Source organism: Phaeodactylum tricornutum, chromosome 11 (assembly GCF_000150955.2).
Source record: "Phaeodactylum tricornutum CCAP 1055/1 chromosome 11, complete sequence".
Taxonomy (NCBI): domain Eukaryota; phylum Bacillariophyta; class Bacillariophyceae; order Surirellales; family Neidiaceae; genus Phaeodactylum; species Phaeodactylum tricornutum.
The window spans coordinates 804,677-819,721 of NC_011679.1; the positions used below are offsets into that span (position 1 = coordinate 804,677).

The following is a 15,045-nucleotide window of genomic DNA, read 5'->3' on the forward strand; positions in this document are numbered from 1 at the left end:
TCAGAGTTCTGTTCGCATTCAGACCTTTATATTTTGCCTTTGCATGAAGTCCTTAGCAATGAATCCTACGAAATCGATGACGAGGCCACATTCTTTCCGTTGATGCCAATATTGATGATAGTAGATACGAATAATGCAAACCGATAAATTCACGCATTTTAGCATATTTTGATTACTGCAGGAACAGTTTGCATTCCCCATTCGGCATAGTACAAGTATGGCGGACGGTTTGAACGTGTGGCTTCTCGTTAAAGTCCCCTCCAGCCAGCATGCAGTGAATGTCCTTCAAGGACTCCTCGTCTGGCGGGAAAATTACAACAGCCTTGCGCCCCGCCTGGGTTGGCATGGATATGAAATAAGATCCAACCGAAACAGAAAATGAGGAAGAGGACGGGAAAACTCTCTTGTTTTCTAGTTTGTCTGGGGGAACTGTCAACTTGTAAAGTTCTTGAGCGACTTGCCAATGCAGCCATCGTCTTGGTTTGTTGTCACAACTACCACCAAGTACTGAACATTGTAAGCGACATTGCAAAAGCTTTTGCATTGAAGACGGGACGCAATTCGGCAAAAGATTTTTGTATCTGGAAGGAATGCTAGAAGCGAAACGAACCAAAGCCGTCATGGCAAATAATTGCATTGGCCAAAACTTAATCGACAACAGCCGGTGAAACGATTCCGTCAAATTTTGCAGGACAACTTGTGATGTTTTTGGAGTTAAAACCTGTCCCAGCACCCCAAGTAACCGAGCAGCACCAAATACTGTGATTGAATAAGGCTGATCGGCGCGAGAGACCTCTTTTAAGCATTTTGGACTTGTGCATAGTCTGACAAGCTCAATCAATGCAAGGACTATCGTGCTCGAACCCCCACAGGTCTCCTCCACGTTTTCGTAGAAAATTCTCATTACTATAGCAACGAATGCAACGAACCGTCTGCGTCGGCCTCTCGAAGACTTCTCGATCCGTGTCCAAGCTTTTACACACGATTGCACCAGAGGTTCAAGTTCACGAGGTGAAAAAGGATGCGACTTTTCAATGACCACCACCGCATCCATGAGTGCTTGGTAACTTATTCGTGGAGACAGACGTGCAATAAATTCAGACGGACTCCTCATCGGCAATTGAATCTCCTGGAGGAAACCAGTCACAATTGTCATGAGCTGCAAAGACACCAATTTGGACGGTCGACGCTTTCGTTTTCGCTTTGCCTGACAATATTTTTGGCGCAGTGCCTGGTATTCCTCCCGCAAGAGCTTTTCCATTTGAAACTTCAAACCTATGTTATCAGTACCCCACAATCGGAACAGTACCGAGGCCACATTGGCCCTCAATTCCGCTCTAGTCCGCAGATCAAACAGAACCTTGATTAGCAACGTGACCAGTGATTCGTCACTCGGCGGAATGCTTTCTCCGATCGCTGATGCGTGCAGCGCAATGATTGTAACTGTAACTTCTTGTGTCCATGGATTTTGTATTGCTCTTGAGAGCATTGCTGTATCACTTTTTTCACACTGGGGGAAGACTGGACACAGCCATTTCACCAAAACGCTGTAAAATTGGGCTCGACATGTGTCCTCATTCCGGCAGAAATAATCGGATCGCTCACAGCACCACAAAGTTTGCGATACGAGTCGTGTAGTTCGCAGTATTACATCGTGGAGGGACCTTGATGCTTCACCAAGAAAGGCGCTAAAACACAAAGGCCAGGAAAAGAATAGAAGCTGTCGGCAAACACGCACCGACATGAGTAAATGATCCTTCGCAAACTCTTTTGTCAATCCGTTTTCTAAAATGTCATGGTACACCAAAATTTGGCCAAATGCAAGAGAGACGTTACACAGGGATGGAGCCGATGCACTTTCACCCGAGCGAAATAAAGAACTCTCGACTGTAGAAATCTGTAGACTCCGGCCAGCATTGCTGCTACAGTTATTTTGTCTCTCCTTTCCCACTTGGGTCCAAAGCAAAGACTCCAGTCCACGCCGTGCCTTTTCTGTGAGAGGTACCAAATGCTCCGGATAAGGTAGATCTATACCCATCTGTGTCTGCAAAAATGGCTCCAGTCCTCTCAGCGTTACCAGTACGTCAAACATGTTCCTAATAACTGCCGATTGCCAATCATCCTGGGGGTCGATCAGTGGCAAATGTTCCAGCAGCGTCAAGACACGTCCTGTCAGAAAGGAGAAGATTCGCAGCTGCAGCTGAAATTGCGGCTGAGATGGGATCTCATTATGGAACACAGCCGCTTGAATGGCTTCTAACAATGGTCGCAAGCCCTCTTCCAAATAGCTGTGCAATGCGTATAACGCAGGGCATAGCAACCCAGCCGGTAACCACGAGTGACAAATTGGATCACTGGAGGACGACTTTACCGCCGTGACAAGGTCGCATAGACCTTTCCATAATGGTGAAATCATGGGCGGACTAGAGCGGGCGTAGTGGTCAAGCCTTGTTACGGAGCCGAAAACAAATGCTCCCACCTGAAAGGCGTTCCAGTGCTGAGTCGTGTCTGAATCGTAACAGTCTGCCCAGGAAGCATTCTCGATATGAATTTTGGTATCCGCCCTGACCATCAAACTCTGAGTTACATCGAGCAAGGCTTTGAGCTCTTCCAAAATCCATTTCTGTACTTGTGCACGATCGAAAGGAAGAAAGTTTGGATCCGGGTTGACGCCGACCTTCAGCAATTCAAACAAGAATTGCAAAAACCGCGTCACCGTGGCAAATCGTGAGATAAACCAAATAGAAGGCTTCATAAGACTTGTTTTTCCATGCGTGTTGTTGGTCGAGTTCTCGTGGTACAGCGCATCGTCTTTGATACTGTGCAGATAGGAGTTGAGAATGGCCACATGAGAATCATGTAAGTCGTGCGCCGTGATAAAATTAGTAGTTTGTGTGAGAGATTCGCTGCCATTTTCACTACTGCCCGATCCCGAGAGAAGCGACTGGATCAAGCTTTGTACAGGTGCACAAGGTAGAATTTTGGAACGCAAACAATCACGGACTGTGCGTTTTCCTGCTTGTTCAAAATCTCGTTCCAAACGCTTTAACAATGCCGTTGTAACGGGATGTATCATTGCTTGTGTGGCGCCATTCACTTCGTCCTGGCAGAATGAATTGTCATGATTTCGTTGCGCGTCTAAATTATCTTTTGAATGCTCTTCGGCTTTCTGCTGCAGCTGATTGCAGTTGACGGCGGATAGCGCGGGCTGTTTCTCAATACCTTCCTCCGCAACCACCATGATGATATCGATGCCGTCCTCGAAATTCCAAGGGGCCGTACCGTTTTCGGTCCTCCCAGATCAGGTCTTTGTGTGATGTAGGTACTCTAGACCGGGACTTCAGTGGTTCAAGGCCTTGTCCGTCGTTTCCTTGGATGTTCAGTTTTGCGTGTTGTCATTGTCCCATATCGACACAAACCCTTAAGGGAACGAATCCTGTGTAGGGTTTTAATTCGAAATTTAAATTCGGAAACTATTGGTTGCAAGTTCAAGTAGTGTCAGGCAAAAGGTGGTATTCCTGTCGATCATTCTGTTGATTCCTCCCGTCGATGCCTAATTTTATTGCCTACGCTTTGCCGTCGCGATGCAGATGCGTTTCTCCGATTCGTTTTTACTTACAGTGAGATATTCTCTTTTTCAGCGACTAACAAGGCACAGTTGCCAAGAATCACTCAACATTTCTGGTGAATTTTGGGAATAAAAGCAGATTGAAACGAAAGCTGAGTGAGTCTGGTCGTTGTAGAACCATTTTTAATCCTTGAGTGATTGGCGTCGTCGGCATGATCCAAAGCTCGGCCACCTCCACACGCAGTGTCAATGAGATGCTGCTAGATCATTTCCCTGTCAGCGAAACCGAGTTGGAAGGCATTTGTTTGGTGTTTTCTCTGTCGCAGCTCCAATCACTGCTTTTGGGCGGTACTGAGGCTCAACTCATAAACGGCAGCAACATCGCAAAGGATCTACGGTTGTCGGATCTGCGTCGCGCAGTTCCGTCTGGGCCTGTTACCGATGCCAATCTTGGCGCGACGACCGACGAAATGTTGACCAAGCTGGAATATGTTGAGCAGCATCTTTTACCAGAATTGATTGAAATCTTTTGCCATACGTTGCGTTCTGTTTTCGTGTTGGATCTAGTATCAGAAGCAGACGGTTGCGACGAGCCGCTCTCTCTGATGGAAACAGCTAGATTGTTAGAAACCTTTGTCTCGCTATGCGGTCGACGATCCTCACACTTTCTTATGAAAACCCTGTTTGATGCTGTTCTGGACCAGGACGGGAGCGCAATCCAAGGCCAAGGCAACCATGTCGCCAGTGTCGAAGCCTTAGCAAGTCTGTTGCATCGCTTTGCCGTCGCCTACGAATTTCTTGCCTCGACGAAAGATGCCGAAACGGTCGACCGTATTACACCATACAGTACAGAAACGCCACTAGCCTGGATTGATTCCCTGTCCTCCAGCATCAGTAACAACAAGATTTCCAATGCAGAGTGGCGCGATTGGGTGAACAAGACTTGTCCCAATTTTTCGCTTTTTGTCGCGTCCGTATGGCATATAGCGCTCATTCCTACGCATCTTTTTGAAGCGAGCCGGCAACCGTCATTTCGGTCCGTGACGCTCGATTCTCCCTCTTCTATACTGCTGCAGCACACTCGTCTTGATCGAGTCACGCTAGCGGCCATGACTTTGGATGGGCCATGGAAACGCCTTTACTCGAGTGCCTTGAAGGATGGACTAAGTTTTTTAACCCTTCAGCAAGCCTTGTGGAATTATGTGGGACCTACAGTACTACTGATTCAATCTACTGGGGGTGCCCGGTTCGGCTACTTTACTCAAGTACCTTGGAAGAGCTCCACGAAATGGTTCGGAGCGAGTCCCGACGGGCCTTCTAAGGACGCCTTTTTGTTCGCTCTTGAACCAAGCTGGCAGCTTTACAGTCGCATAGGAGACTCGTACTGGCAGTATCTGCATGTTCCTTCTCGCTCCCGGCAAGGAATACTTTCTGGATTGGCTGTGGGTGGGGTTGCGGAAGATTCCCCACGATTGCACATTACCGCAACGCTGGAAGGATGCCGAGCGTGTACAACGGATACGACGTTTGAGTCGGGACCATTACTCGGTGCTGGTCAGGACTTTACCTTTGATATAGAAGCAATGGAGGTGTGGGCTGTTCAGTTGCAGCACTCAACGGACTTTCCTGCCTGCCAAGCAGAGGGAGAAATGCGTGCCTCGATTCGGGAAGAGACACGCTTGCGTTTTGCGCAAGTGGACAAATCCCAGTTTGTCGAAGATTTTTCGTCTGGTGCGTTCATGAATCATGTGTACCAGCATCGAGCACAAACGCGAGGACGGGCCGACTTTGTGGCTGCGGATACTGGCGAGCTGGGGTACTATGTCGAAGATAAAGCACCAAGTGTGCCGTCAATTTGTGACGACGACTATGAACTCGACTTCCAAAATTCCCATTGAATGAAGTAACAGTAAACTGCGTAACGTTAACGCTCAATGCTACGAAAAGCGATCCCATGTTAATGCATAAAGACTGCGAGAAATCAAGGTTCATGAACTTATCAGAAAGGACCGCTACGTATTTGTTTCTAGACTTTCCTTTGGGCTATGCATCAGAAATTGGCAGGTTTCCTACACTTTTGTCGATATCTCTCCAACTAATCGGAAACTGAGAAAAGAAGAGAAAATGAATAAGTCGAGGTCCTCTCTAGGACCAAAGACAACCGGCCTTTTTAGTACTTACCTCGCGATTGAAAAAAGCGCCATGCAAAGGAGCATATTCGTGCATTACATATTTGTTTGCTAGAGTTGCGTAGTAAAATGTTGTCGGGAGAGTCCCTTTTTCGAAACCCGCCAGGTTGTCCTTGACCGAGTGATAGCCTCTTATTCGGGCAATAAAGCCAGTGAACCTGAGAACGGAGAAAATACATTAGTATGGACCCTCAACCTAAAAGTTTTTGCGGAGTCGGCGACGGACTTACGTGGAGTGCCAACATCCAAAAAACTTTTGACCCCGTGATGCAACGAGCTGATCAATCTGTAAAGATGCAATATAAATCACGGTTAAAAAATATTCTCTTCACTTCTCGGAGCAACCATTTGACATACCATGCCATAGTAGTTCGTATTCACATTCGCCAATTCATTTTTAAAATCATCCATGAACTTAACATCGTAGAATTGTTTCAAGGGATCGAAAAACGCCTTGTCGCGTTCATCTGTAGCAATGTATATTACGGCACCCTCCGTCAGCTCGTCTCTTGTGTTGCTGAGAATGTCTTCAGCCGAGATTCGCGTGCGCTTGAACTGAAAGTCGCCACGTCTTACATGAAAGGTATCGAAGTCCCCGCGGGGGTTGTTTACAGGATCTTTTTGCCGGGCGTACTCTCTCAGTGCGTGCACGATGCGAGCCGCAGGACATTGAATAGCGTCGATATATCTCATATGATCGCGCATGAAGCGCTTCATCCACAAGTCTTCCCGCCAATCTTCAAAGAACAAAAACGCGTAGAAGTGGACCAGCATGCGTACCCTGAGTCTATGGTTGCACATGAAATGAACGACAGGTTCCTTTTGCATGGTTTCGTCATATACACAAAGCTCTTTTCGCCGGGCAAGGTTTTCTCGCATGCGCTCGATTGGTGTCGCGTCTACTGGGGTTGGATTTTCCAGTACGTGCTCTTGTAAAGGCCCGCCATCCTTTTGAATCTGCTCGAGCATCGACTTTAATACCTCGACATCTTTGTGGTTGCCCGACGCGGGAAATGCCGCCATGCATTTTTCTGGTGCCCAAAAGGGTGTATGTGTGACATTGTGGAGCCATTCTTTCAGCGGCTTGACATCTTGCCCATCCCAATCCGTACGGTTTTCCGGTGGAAAGGAAATCTGTCCGGTATGCTTGTCACGCAAATTACCCGTCATAGCTTCGGCTTGTAAAAATTCCTGCATTGTGATCATTTCCAAACCAGCGTTTTCGGTCGCAAGCTCGTGCATGGGAAAGAAGTCGGCGAAACCAAAGTCAGTTTTTTGTCGACCGCGATCCTTGGCGAGCAAGTACATACGCTGCTCGGGAGGAAGAACCACGGTTCGACCCATCGCAATTCCCAAACCCAAAACTGTCTCCATGGCCATACGAATGTTGTTCCAACCGCCACCGTCTGGTTCGAAAGTCATGTACCGGCGGGGTTGTCCACTTTTACTGCGAAACGGACTCGTGTACTGCGAATCGCTGGAAATATCTTGCCAGTACACCATTTCACGAGCGAATTCGTCCAATGGACCGCCGTGGTCGGCACAAGACAGCCCCGCAAGAGTGGATCGGTCGCTTTCTTCAGCCCCGGAATAGTCTCTTTCGATGGGCTCTCCTTCGTCTGCTTCATGCATTCGATCATACTGCGCCACGCTTACTTGATGGACGGTACCTTTTTCGTCTCTGTCGGAAGTGAAGGGGTTGGGATTCGATGGCTTCATTTCCATAAAGTCTTTCAAAACATTGTTGACAGATTGGTCGGCCTTGCTCTGCAGGAGCGCATCGCTACTGCGATGGACCTGGTAAATATTAAACAACGAAATGAGTAGGACCGAAGTACCTAGCAAGGATGTCAAAATCTGTGTGTACGTCCACGAACTGGAATGTTTGGGGCCTTCCCTTCCACCACTACTACCCCCTGACGCTTTGACGGATGAACTCCCAGAGACAGAAATACCGACTGCTCGAGCCATTGCAAATGGAGGCGTGTCTTGTTGCGAATATCTTGTTCGACAGAATATCAGCACCGTTGGAGAGTACACCGTCGTTCTGCTTGAACTGTTATCCAGATCGTCACCAAAACTTGCTGCGACAACTACAAACCCACTCTCTCAAACAAGGGGAGAATCGGTATCTTGTTGTTGATCAACATAAGAGCTTACCCATAAAAAAAATGCTTTTCGTCGTCTAAGCAGGCAGACGGATTTCGGAGCAAGAAACCAAATCGACCGATCTCGGCTGAGGATTGGCGCATTCCGTGTTGCGACAAAGCTGCAATGTCGGGCAAACCGCGATAAAGGTCGCTGTTAATTGCTTCGGAGGTAGAAAGGCAGGAAAATGCACAGCTCCAAACCCCGGAAATTAGGCAATACTGCGAAAAAACTAGGTAGTTACGGAAAAAACTTGAATTCGTATTTCGCGCCCGAAGGCAAGAATCCTCTCGAACAGCCGCGACTCCATTTGAGAAAGCAGTCCCCGGGCACTCTGAATCAATCTGATAAGATTCACGTATAAAAAATCGGTAAGTATTTTCCCTCGACCTAACAACATTTAATGTCATTTGTATTCAAAAAAGATGTGACTGCGTATTATTTATTTAAATCGGGATTCAGAATATCACCACACACGGTACTCATTTAGCCATCCCTTAGAATTTGCTTTTTCTGCGTATATCAATTTCTTTTTCCGATACTAAGCCCACACATGGTTGCAGCTCCCACACTTATTGCACTACAAAGAGGGCTTATTCTACCACCAACCACAGATCTGTTTGAGACTGTTTGCTATTCTGAAGTGAAGCTCGTCGAAGAAGGTTCTCAAAACCCGTCATTGTGGCTAACTGTAACACATAAACGAAATTTGAGCCATTCTTTCCATTCGCTTTCCACCATGGTCCCTTCCTTACTCCCGACGTCCGCACCTTTGTGGAAACGCTGGAATCGCCGGCGCAAACCCAGTACAAGAAAAGCTGATGATACATCGCCACTACTTCATCCGGGAATGCCACCGAACGTATCCTGGTGGAATTCGCCGCTTCTCGACGAAAATTCCTTCATACCGGTGTTTCCAGAGAGTCTCCAAGAAGCTGAGAGTCTGGAAGCACAATGGGACCGCCTTGATCGTCTAGATGGAATCGCGGGGAAACGATTTCAGAATAAAAATGGAAAAAACAAACAAGCATCGTGTCGACCACCACTCACTCGAGCTCCGCAAATTCACGGGCTCGACTCCAAGAGTTATGAAACGACCGAAACCGAGGACGACTCACAATCGGAACGTAGCGTTGAAACACCTCTAGTACCTACAGCGATTCGCTGGGCCGATCATCACAACTTGCCTCTGGCCAAAACACACGTTCTGAATCTGCACGGTGGCCAACATCGTTTGGTTATATTGCTCATTCATCCGATCGCGCGGAAGTTTGAGTTCTTACACGTTGAATACGACGTCTCCCAGAGACTTACCGTAGGTGGGATTCTGCAGCAGATTCCTCATTTAGCTTCCAGCAAATGGTTTCGGCCGTTGCACTTCACCGCACTTTACCACTCCCGGACGGGTTCGGCTACAAATGACGGCGAGAAAAGTACGAGCCATCATAGATCTTCATGTACTGAACTTATTCATATTGTGACGTGCCAAGACTATGACTTTGCTTGGAATGAGATATTAATTGCGGTCGCGGATACCTTCGAAGCCTCCGTGGTAACGGAGCAAGCCTCTCAGCTACTTCTCAACGCCCCGTTGCGTAAAGCTGTACGGAAGGCCAAGTACACTGGGCGAGCATTGCAACAGCTAAAACCGGATAGCAAATCAACCAACCTGTCGCGACAGCTTGATGCAATCGAAAAGCTAGCGTTATCGTGGGATCATATACCCGACTTTGATGCACTGAAGTCGGTTCTGCACAACGCGTTTGATTTGTTCTGTAATCCTGCCAAATATCAGGTGCTGGATGTTTTTGATGATCTGTCTATTTTATCTGTTTCTATTGATGATCACGAATTCCGATGACGGAGCAAGGTCCGAACAATCATTACCAAAGCATAGACTCCTACACTATAGGCTGTGATGGATCCATTTATGATTAGCTTTTTGAAAACATCTGCTCAACCAGGAGCCGGTAGACCAACTCAGTTAATGTTGTTTACAAACATCAAGAGTGTCTTGCTTACAATCAGACTGAGAACTCCACAATCCAAGAAATATATGAGGTGTTCGGCCTATGACGCAAATGTCATGGCAACTGTTTTCTCTTGCATAAAAGACTGCTCATCAAGGACTCTTCGAGGCGTTGTTTTACAGCCAATACCGTGTCCCATTCATCAGCTACTCAACCTTTCAGGCTGTGTCGAGTAAACCTTACCATGGTTGTATTTAAAAGCGGATGTTCCACGATTTCAATGAAATTGAAATACGCCCAATTTGAAATTGAGGGGTTGCATTCTGATAGTGACGGACACATCTTTCAAGATATAACTAGACGCATACCTAATACCTCACTAACAAAGAATCTTGATATTCAACCCAAGCAAAAATGTAAAGGCTAGAATGTATTGACTTTAAATGTGATCTCATTTCTCCTCACAGTCAATTTTTTAGGTTCCAGGTGAGAAATTGTTACGGCCATCAATACGGCCGCACTGGAGTACGGATCGATGTGCTATTCCAGTCACTTCGAGCCAAAAACATTAACAGGAAACAGAGACAGCGTTCGTGCACATTCAACATTTCAACATAACTATTTGTGTTAGTCTTGGAGTAAAGCATCAGGAATTTCTTCCTGGGTTAGACCACGCTTTTCGCGCTCTTCGTTAGTCCATACCTGCGGAACTTTCCGTAGACCATCGAGATTGTATTGGTGCTTTTCAACTAGCTGCTTTGTTAGCTTGGCGTAAGTCGCCTCTGCCATGACGGGTTTCCGTGACATAATCCAGCAATAATTGCGGGAAGGGTATCCAATAACAGCATGCGCATACTCCTCATCAACTTCGAGAATAAGGTATGGTGCTTTAATCGGCCAGAAAGGGGATACCTTCCACTGGCTAGAGTCAGCCTTGTTTTCTCCTTCAATATAACCCTTTTGAGGGAGGCTCTTCGTTTTGGATGAAATTGGTTCCTTTGTGTTGAACTGAAAATCAATGTCGATATCGAACGATTCGCCCTTTTTCAAAGAATACTTTTCTACAGCGTTAGAGGATGTCTTTTCAAAAATTGTTGGCTTCACTGCGATGACAAACCAAGTTCCCATGAACTTGGCTGTTTCGCAGCTGGCAGCTGTTTGCAAGGCTGGAAGTGAGGAAGACGATGAATTTCCCATGTTTACTTTTTGTTGGTGATGATATGGTTCTGCTTCTTCCGTCGCGAATTTTAATATCTCATCTGCATCGAGTCAGTCCGATTGAATCTAGATTTCTTTTAGCAGTACATCGAACTCGATAAGCTTCTAGTGTCTATTCTACTTCTGTTCTCAACTGAGGACCAGTCCTCAGGTGAGGCCACTTTTCAGACCTATGGTAATAAACAAAGAAATCATTATTAAAGAAAGTTACCGCTACCGTTGTCTTCAGCATGCTCTAAAACGTCTTGGGGTAAAGTAGCAAGCTTTAATATCAAAAAGTGACAGAGAAATGACCGTCAACGGAAAGTTCATCGTTTTTTTTTCAAATTTTTTTGGCGGGTAAAATGGCTTGTCTGGACGTCAATGAAATGGCCATTACATCCCTGATACTTGGTTTATGTCATATAAATTAGGCTTGGTGCATTGTCAGACATGCCAGTGAGGGATTCTAGACTTCGAATTGGAGGGAAGGTGACGGCAAAGGCTTGTCATGTTGTGCATCTGAGCAAGTGTGCACAGAGATATGGCGTCAACAAGCACTCCAAGCGGCTTGTTGGAACAGTTCTAGACGTCACGACCACCCCTGTATCCGTTTCAACCGGGCATACCTCTACTTTGATTACAACAGTTTATGATTTTGGAGAGAGTTTGTTCAAGGAAAAAACACTGAACATTCGGAGTGTAAAGGCATTTGTACTGCCAGAAGATGAAGGAATGTCCTTAATTGAGGAAATAGCCGCAGAGGCAGCAGAAGCAGACATGGAAGCCGGAAACTTGATGGAAGAAAGTGTCGAAGCCCCAGTAGCCGAAATAGTTGAAACCCCGGCTGACATAGAGCCCAATACCTTGGTCGACACAGAGCCCGATAGCCCAGTAGCCGAAATTGTCGAGACCCCGGTTGATGACAATACCTTGGCTGACACAGAGTCCGAAAACCTGGTAGCCACAGTGCACCAAACAGAGTGGTATGTGAATGAAAGAAAAACCCAGCTGGATGTGAGTGGCCATGTCTATATTAGGCACTTCTATATCCATACTTCAGTTGGTGACCTTATTGGTCAAGACTCTGACAATGAGGTGAGATTTTCGCGCCTCAAATATTTTCTGCTCATGTTTCCGCTGACCCAGCTGACTACTATGTGTTGGCTTACAAATTCTATGCTTGCTCAACAAAACAAGCATCCAATCACAGCCGGAGAACTTCTTTGGTTCTTTGGAATCCTCATACTCACCACAAAGTTTGAGTTCAGTAGCCGGGCCCAACTATGGTCCACAACTGCACCCTCCCGACAAAGAGGGTGATGAGGAGGATGAGTATCTACCTCATGGTGCAAAGATTATCAAAGAACTTGTTTGTCCTTGGTGGGGGAATGATTGGATTGTGTGTGCTGATTCTTATTTTGCCTCCGTTGTGACAGCTGTCAAGCTTAAGAGGATTGGCTTGAGATTCATTGGGGTTGTGAAGTCAGCAATGAGAATATATCCAAGACACATGGTTAGCCTACTGCCAATGTACAGGAATAGGAAAGTCTGCTGGACAGGAAGAAAAGCAGAAGGATTTCTACAGTGCCTTAGCCGAGGAGCTGGTTGACAACCAGTACAATGATGTTGGAAGTCGCAAAGTTGGGAGGGATGAGTTGGACAAGGATAGCCCAACAATTTCCAGACCTGGAGAGCCGCAATGTGGTTTCTCCGCACATCTAACACCCACCAAAAGAAAAAGAAAGAACAAAGATGGTACTATTAAAAACCAAAGACAGCAGGGAAGGTGTTTGGTGTGTTCCAAGAAGACCACATATGTTTGCTCTGTATGCAATGATGTTGAGACAATTGAAAGCAAAGCTCTGTATGCAAAGATGTTGAGACAATTGAAAGCAAAGAACCATGGATTTGCTACACAACGGGAGGGCAGCTATGCTTTGCCCAACACCTGACTGCCTTGCATGGTAGTGAAGGACTTTATAGTAGTAATTGGATACAAGTAACTCCTATTAATTATGGTAAAAATTTGTTTCTTAACCATCATAGCTAAATCCCTATTATCTGTATAGTTTTTTACTGTGTCTACAGGATTATCTACAGGATTTGGCCCATTTAAATAATTTTTTTGCGTCAATTGAAGGCAAAGAACCATGGATTTGCTACACAACGGGAGGGCAGCCATGCTTTGCCCAACACCTGACTACCTTGCATGGTAGTTAAAGACTTTGTAGTACTAAGTGGATACAAGTAACTCCTAGTATTTATGGTAAAAATGTGTTTCTTAACCATCATAGCAAAATCCCGTTTACCTGTATAGTTTTGTACCGTGTCTACAGGATTTGGCCCATTTGTTTCTCTATTTTTGCGTCCTCAGCTGAGGACAAATGCCTGCCTCAGCTGAGGACAAGGGCCGGTAGAATAGACACTACTAGAGTAATCGAGTAGAAAACGAAACGGAAAGCGTCCGTATTGGGTACGACCGCAACGATTGTTGATCCAACTCCATGTAAGGACAACGTCTCACCAGAAGTTCAATCGCGCACTGCTAAACGCCAAGTCGCTCCCGACCACCACACAACAAATCACAGCCCCACAGTACCTACGAATATCCATGAGTACAATATAGACTAATAATCTTCGTAGTTCATTGTTTTCCTCAACTGTGATCTTCATTGTCGTTTTGTGTTCATCAATAGAACTACGAAGCAACCTAAGCGTCTCTCAGCTCTCAACCCTGCCCTACCGCCAATCCGCCTTCTCTCTGTCCCGATGTCAACCTCTGCTCATTTCAAATTGAGCGACTTTCCTCAGAAAGTCCTTGACCCGATCGCCACCACCACCGTCCCACCAATTTACGCCACCATCAAACACGCGCAACGCCAACTCATGACCAATGCCGCCGCCATCCCAATGCTCAACGGTGGTGGTGCCCATGGCCACATGGCCTTAACGCTCTCCCCTCGCGCTTACGCCAACATCAGCAACGTCCCATTCATCATTCCCGTCGCCCCGCCAGCCAATCTTCCCATTGGCACCACTCAACCCGAGATTACCAAGAACAACAGCATCCATTAACACAATGCTGACATTTTCAATCTCTTTGTTGCCGTCAACAATGCTCTCCGTCAGCAGCTTCTTGACGCCATCCCCCGGATCTACATTCGCGCCATTGCGCATCCTTTGTTTTAATTCAGCAATATGACCTGTTTCAACTTGCTCCAGCACCTCTGAACCAAATATGGCACCATCAAGCCTGCCAAACTCCAGGGAAACTTTCAATCTATGTACACCCCATGGAACACCACTGTTATGGTATGTCTCCTTGCAACATGTCTCATGGACATGATTCACCTAACATGGATGTCACAAGTGTGAATCAAAACTATGCACATGGAGTTAAGGAGGCACGCACAGAAATATTGTCAGCCTTATTTTGTGGCCTTGTGGACTCACAATAAAGGGAGCATTTGTATGATTGCTTATGATTGCTATGTTTCTGGAGGCGCATGTGTTTAGACCTTACTTGTCGGTTTACAAGACCAAGGTACAGTGAAATACAATTGGAACATAGGAGATACAATTGTGGGAACAAAAGGGGTACCACAAAGCACATGGTGGGATTGAACAAGATCCTATACTCACCATAGGTATTGTTCAAGGAACTTGTAGTTCCAAAAGTATATATACATGTGAAAGAAAGGTTGCCTATTGAGATTATGGCAGCTGTGGAAGATCAATAATTCAATGGCATTTTGTGGGATTGTTCACTGGACTGAACAACAGATTGACTAGTTTGTAGAAGGTAATCACCCACTCATTGTTTTATAAGTTCATTGATCCAAATTGCATTCTACGCATAGGTCCTTGTATCCGCTGTCTAATCCATGGGGAGCGTCATCAACAAGTTGAGTTTTACAGTCCCTAAGCCTCTTAGGTGTATTGCAGGTTGTTTGTCTCAACGCCCACCTTT

The 15,045-nt window shown here is 46.2% G+C and overlaps 7 protein-coding genes across 7 annotated transcripts; 4 read left to right on the top strand and 3 right to left on the bottom strand.

Annotated features, from left to right (window-relative positions):
• Positions 1 to 172: 172 nt before the first annotated feature.
• PHATR_46920 (predicted protein) lies at positions 173 to 3,241 on the bottom strand (the record flags this gene model as incomplete). Its single annotated transcript, XM_002185922.1, has 1 exon — positions 173 to 3,241. The coding sequence occupies one exon, from the start codon at positions 3,239 to 3,241 to the stop codon at positions 173 to 175; it is 3,069 nt and encodes a 1,022-aa protein (XP_002185958.1).
• A 389-nt stretch (positions 3,242 to 3,630) lies between these two features.
• PHATR_46921 (predicted protein) lies at positions 3,631 to 5,466 on the top strand (the record flags this gene model as incomplete). Its single annotated transcript, XM_002185752.1, has 2 exons — positions 3,631 to 3,724; positions 4,273 to 5,466. Exon 2 carries the CDS (start codon positions 4,678 to 4,680, stop codon positions 5,464 to 5,466), a length of 789 nt encoding a protein of 262 aa, XP_002185788.1. The 5' UTR covers positions 3,631 to 3,724; positions 4,273 to 4,677.
• A 145-nt stretch (positions 5,467 to 5,611) lies between these two features.
• On the bottom strand, positions 5,612 to 8,012 carry PHATR_46922 (predicted protein; the record flags this gene model as incomplete). Its single annotated transcript, XM_002185923.1, has 4 exons — positions 6,115 to 8,012; positions 5,988 to 6,043; positions 5,750 to 5,915; positions 5,612 to 5,674 (listed from the first exon to the last, which is right to left on the bottom strand). Exons 1-4 carry the CDS (start codon positions 7,726 to 7,728, stop codon positions 5,612 to 5,614), a joined length of 1,899 nt encoding a protein of 632 aa, XP_002185959.1. The 5' UTR covers positions 7,729 to 8,012.
• Positions 8,013 to 8,458: 446 nt separating this feature from the next.
• PHATR_46923 (predicted protein) lies at positions 8,459 to 9,766 on the top strand (the record flags this gene model as incomplete). Its single annotated transcript, XM_002185753.1, has 1 exon — positions 8,459 to 9,766. The coding sequence occupies one exon, from the start codon at positions 8,459 to 8,461 to the stop codon at positions 9,764 to 9,766; it is 1,308 nt and encodes a 435-aa protein (XP_002185789.1).
• A 509-nt stretch (positions 9,767 to 10,275) lies between these two features.
• Positions 10,276 to 11,072, bottom strand: PHATR_46924 (predicted protein; the record flags this gene model as incomplete). Its single annotated transcript, XM_002185924.1, has 1 exon — positions 10,276 to 11,072. One exon carries the CDS (start codon positions 11,070 to 11,072, stop codon positions 10,503 to 10,505), a length of 570 nt encoding a protein of 189 aa, XP_002185960.1. The 3' UTR covers positions 10,276 to 10,502.
• A 453-nt stretch (positions 11,073 to 11,525) lies between these two features.
• Positions 11,526 to 13,027, top strand: PHATR_36987 (predicted protein; the record flags this gene model as incomplete). The annotated part of the gene is made up of 3 exons (XM_002185754.1): positions 11,526 to 12,170; positions 12,286 to 12,421; positions 12,612 to 13,027. 3 exons carry the CDS (start codon positions 11,526 to 11,528, stop codon positions 13,025 to 13,027), a joined length of 1,197 nt encoding a protein of 398 aa, XP_002185790.1.
• An 817-nt stretch (positions 13,028 to 13,844) lies between these two features.
• PHATR_36988 (predicted protein) lies at positions 13,845 to 14,150 on the top strand (the record flags this gene model as incomplete). Its single annotated transcript, XM_002185755.1, has 1 exon — positions 13,845 to 14,150. One exon carries the CDS (start codon positions 13,845 to 13,847, stop codon positions 14,148 to 14,150), a length of 306 nt encoding a protein of 101 aa, XP_002185791.1.
• Positions 14,151 to 15,045: the final 895 nt, after the last annotated feature.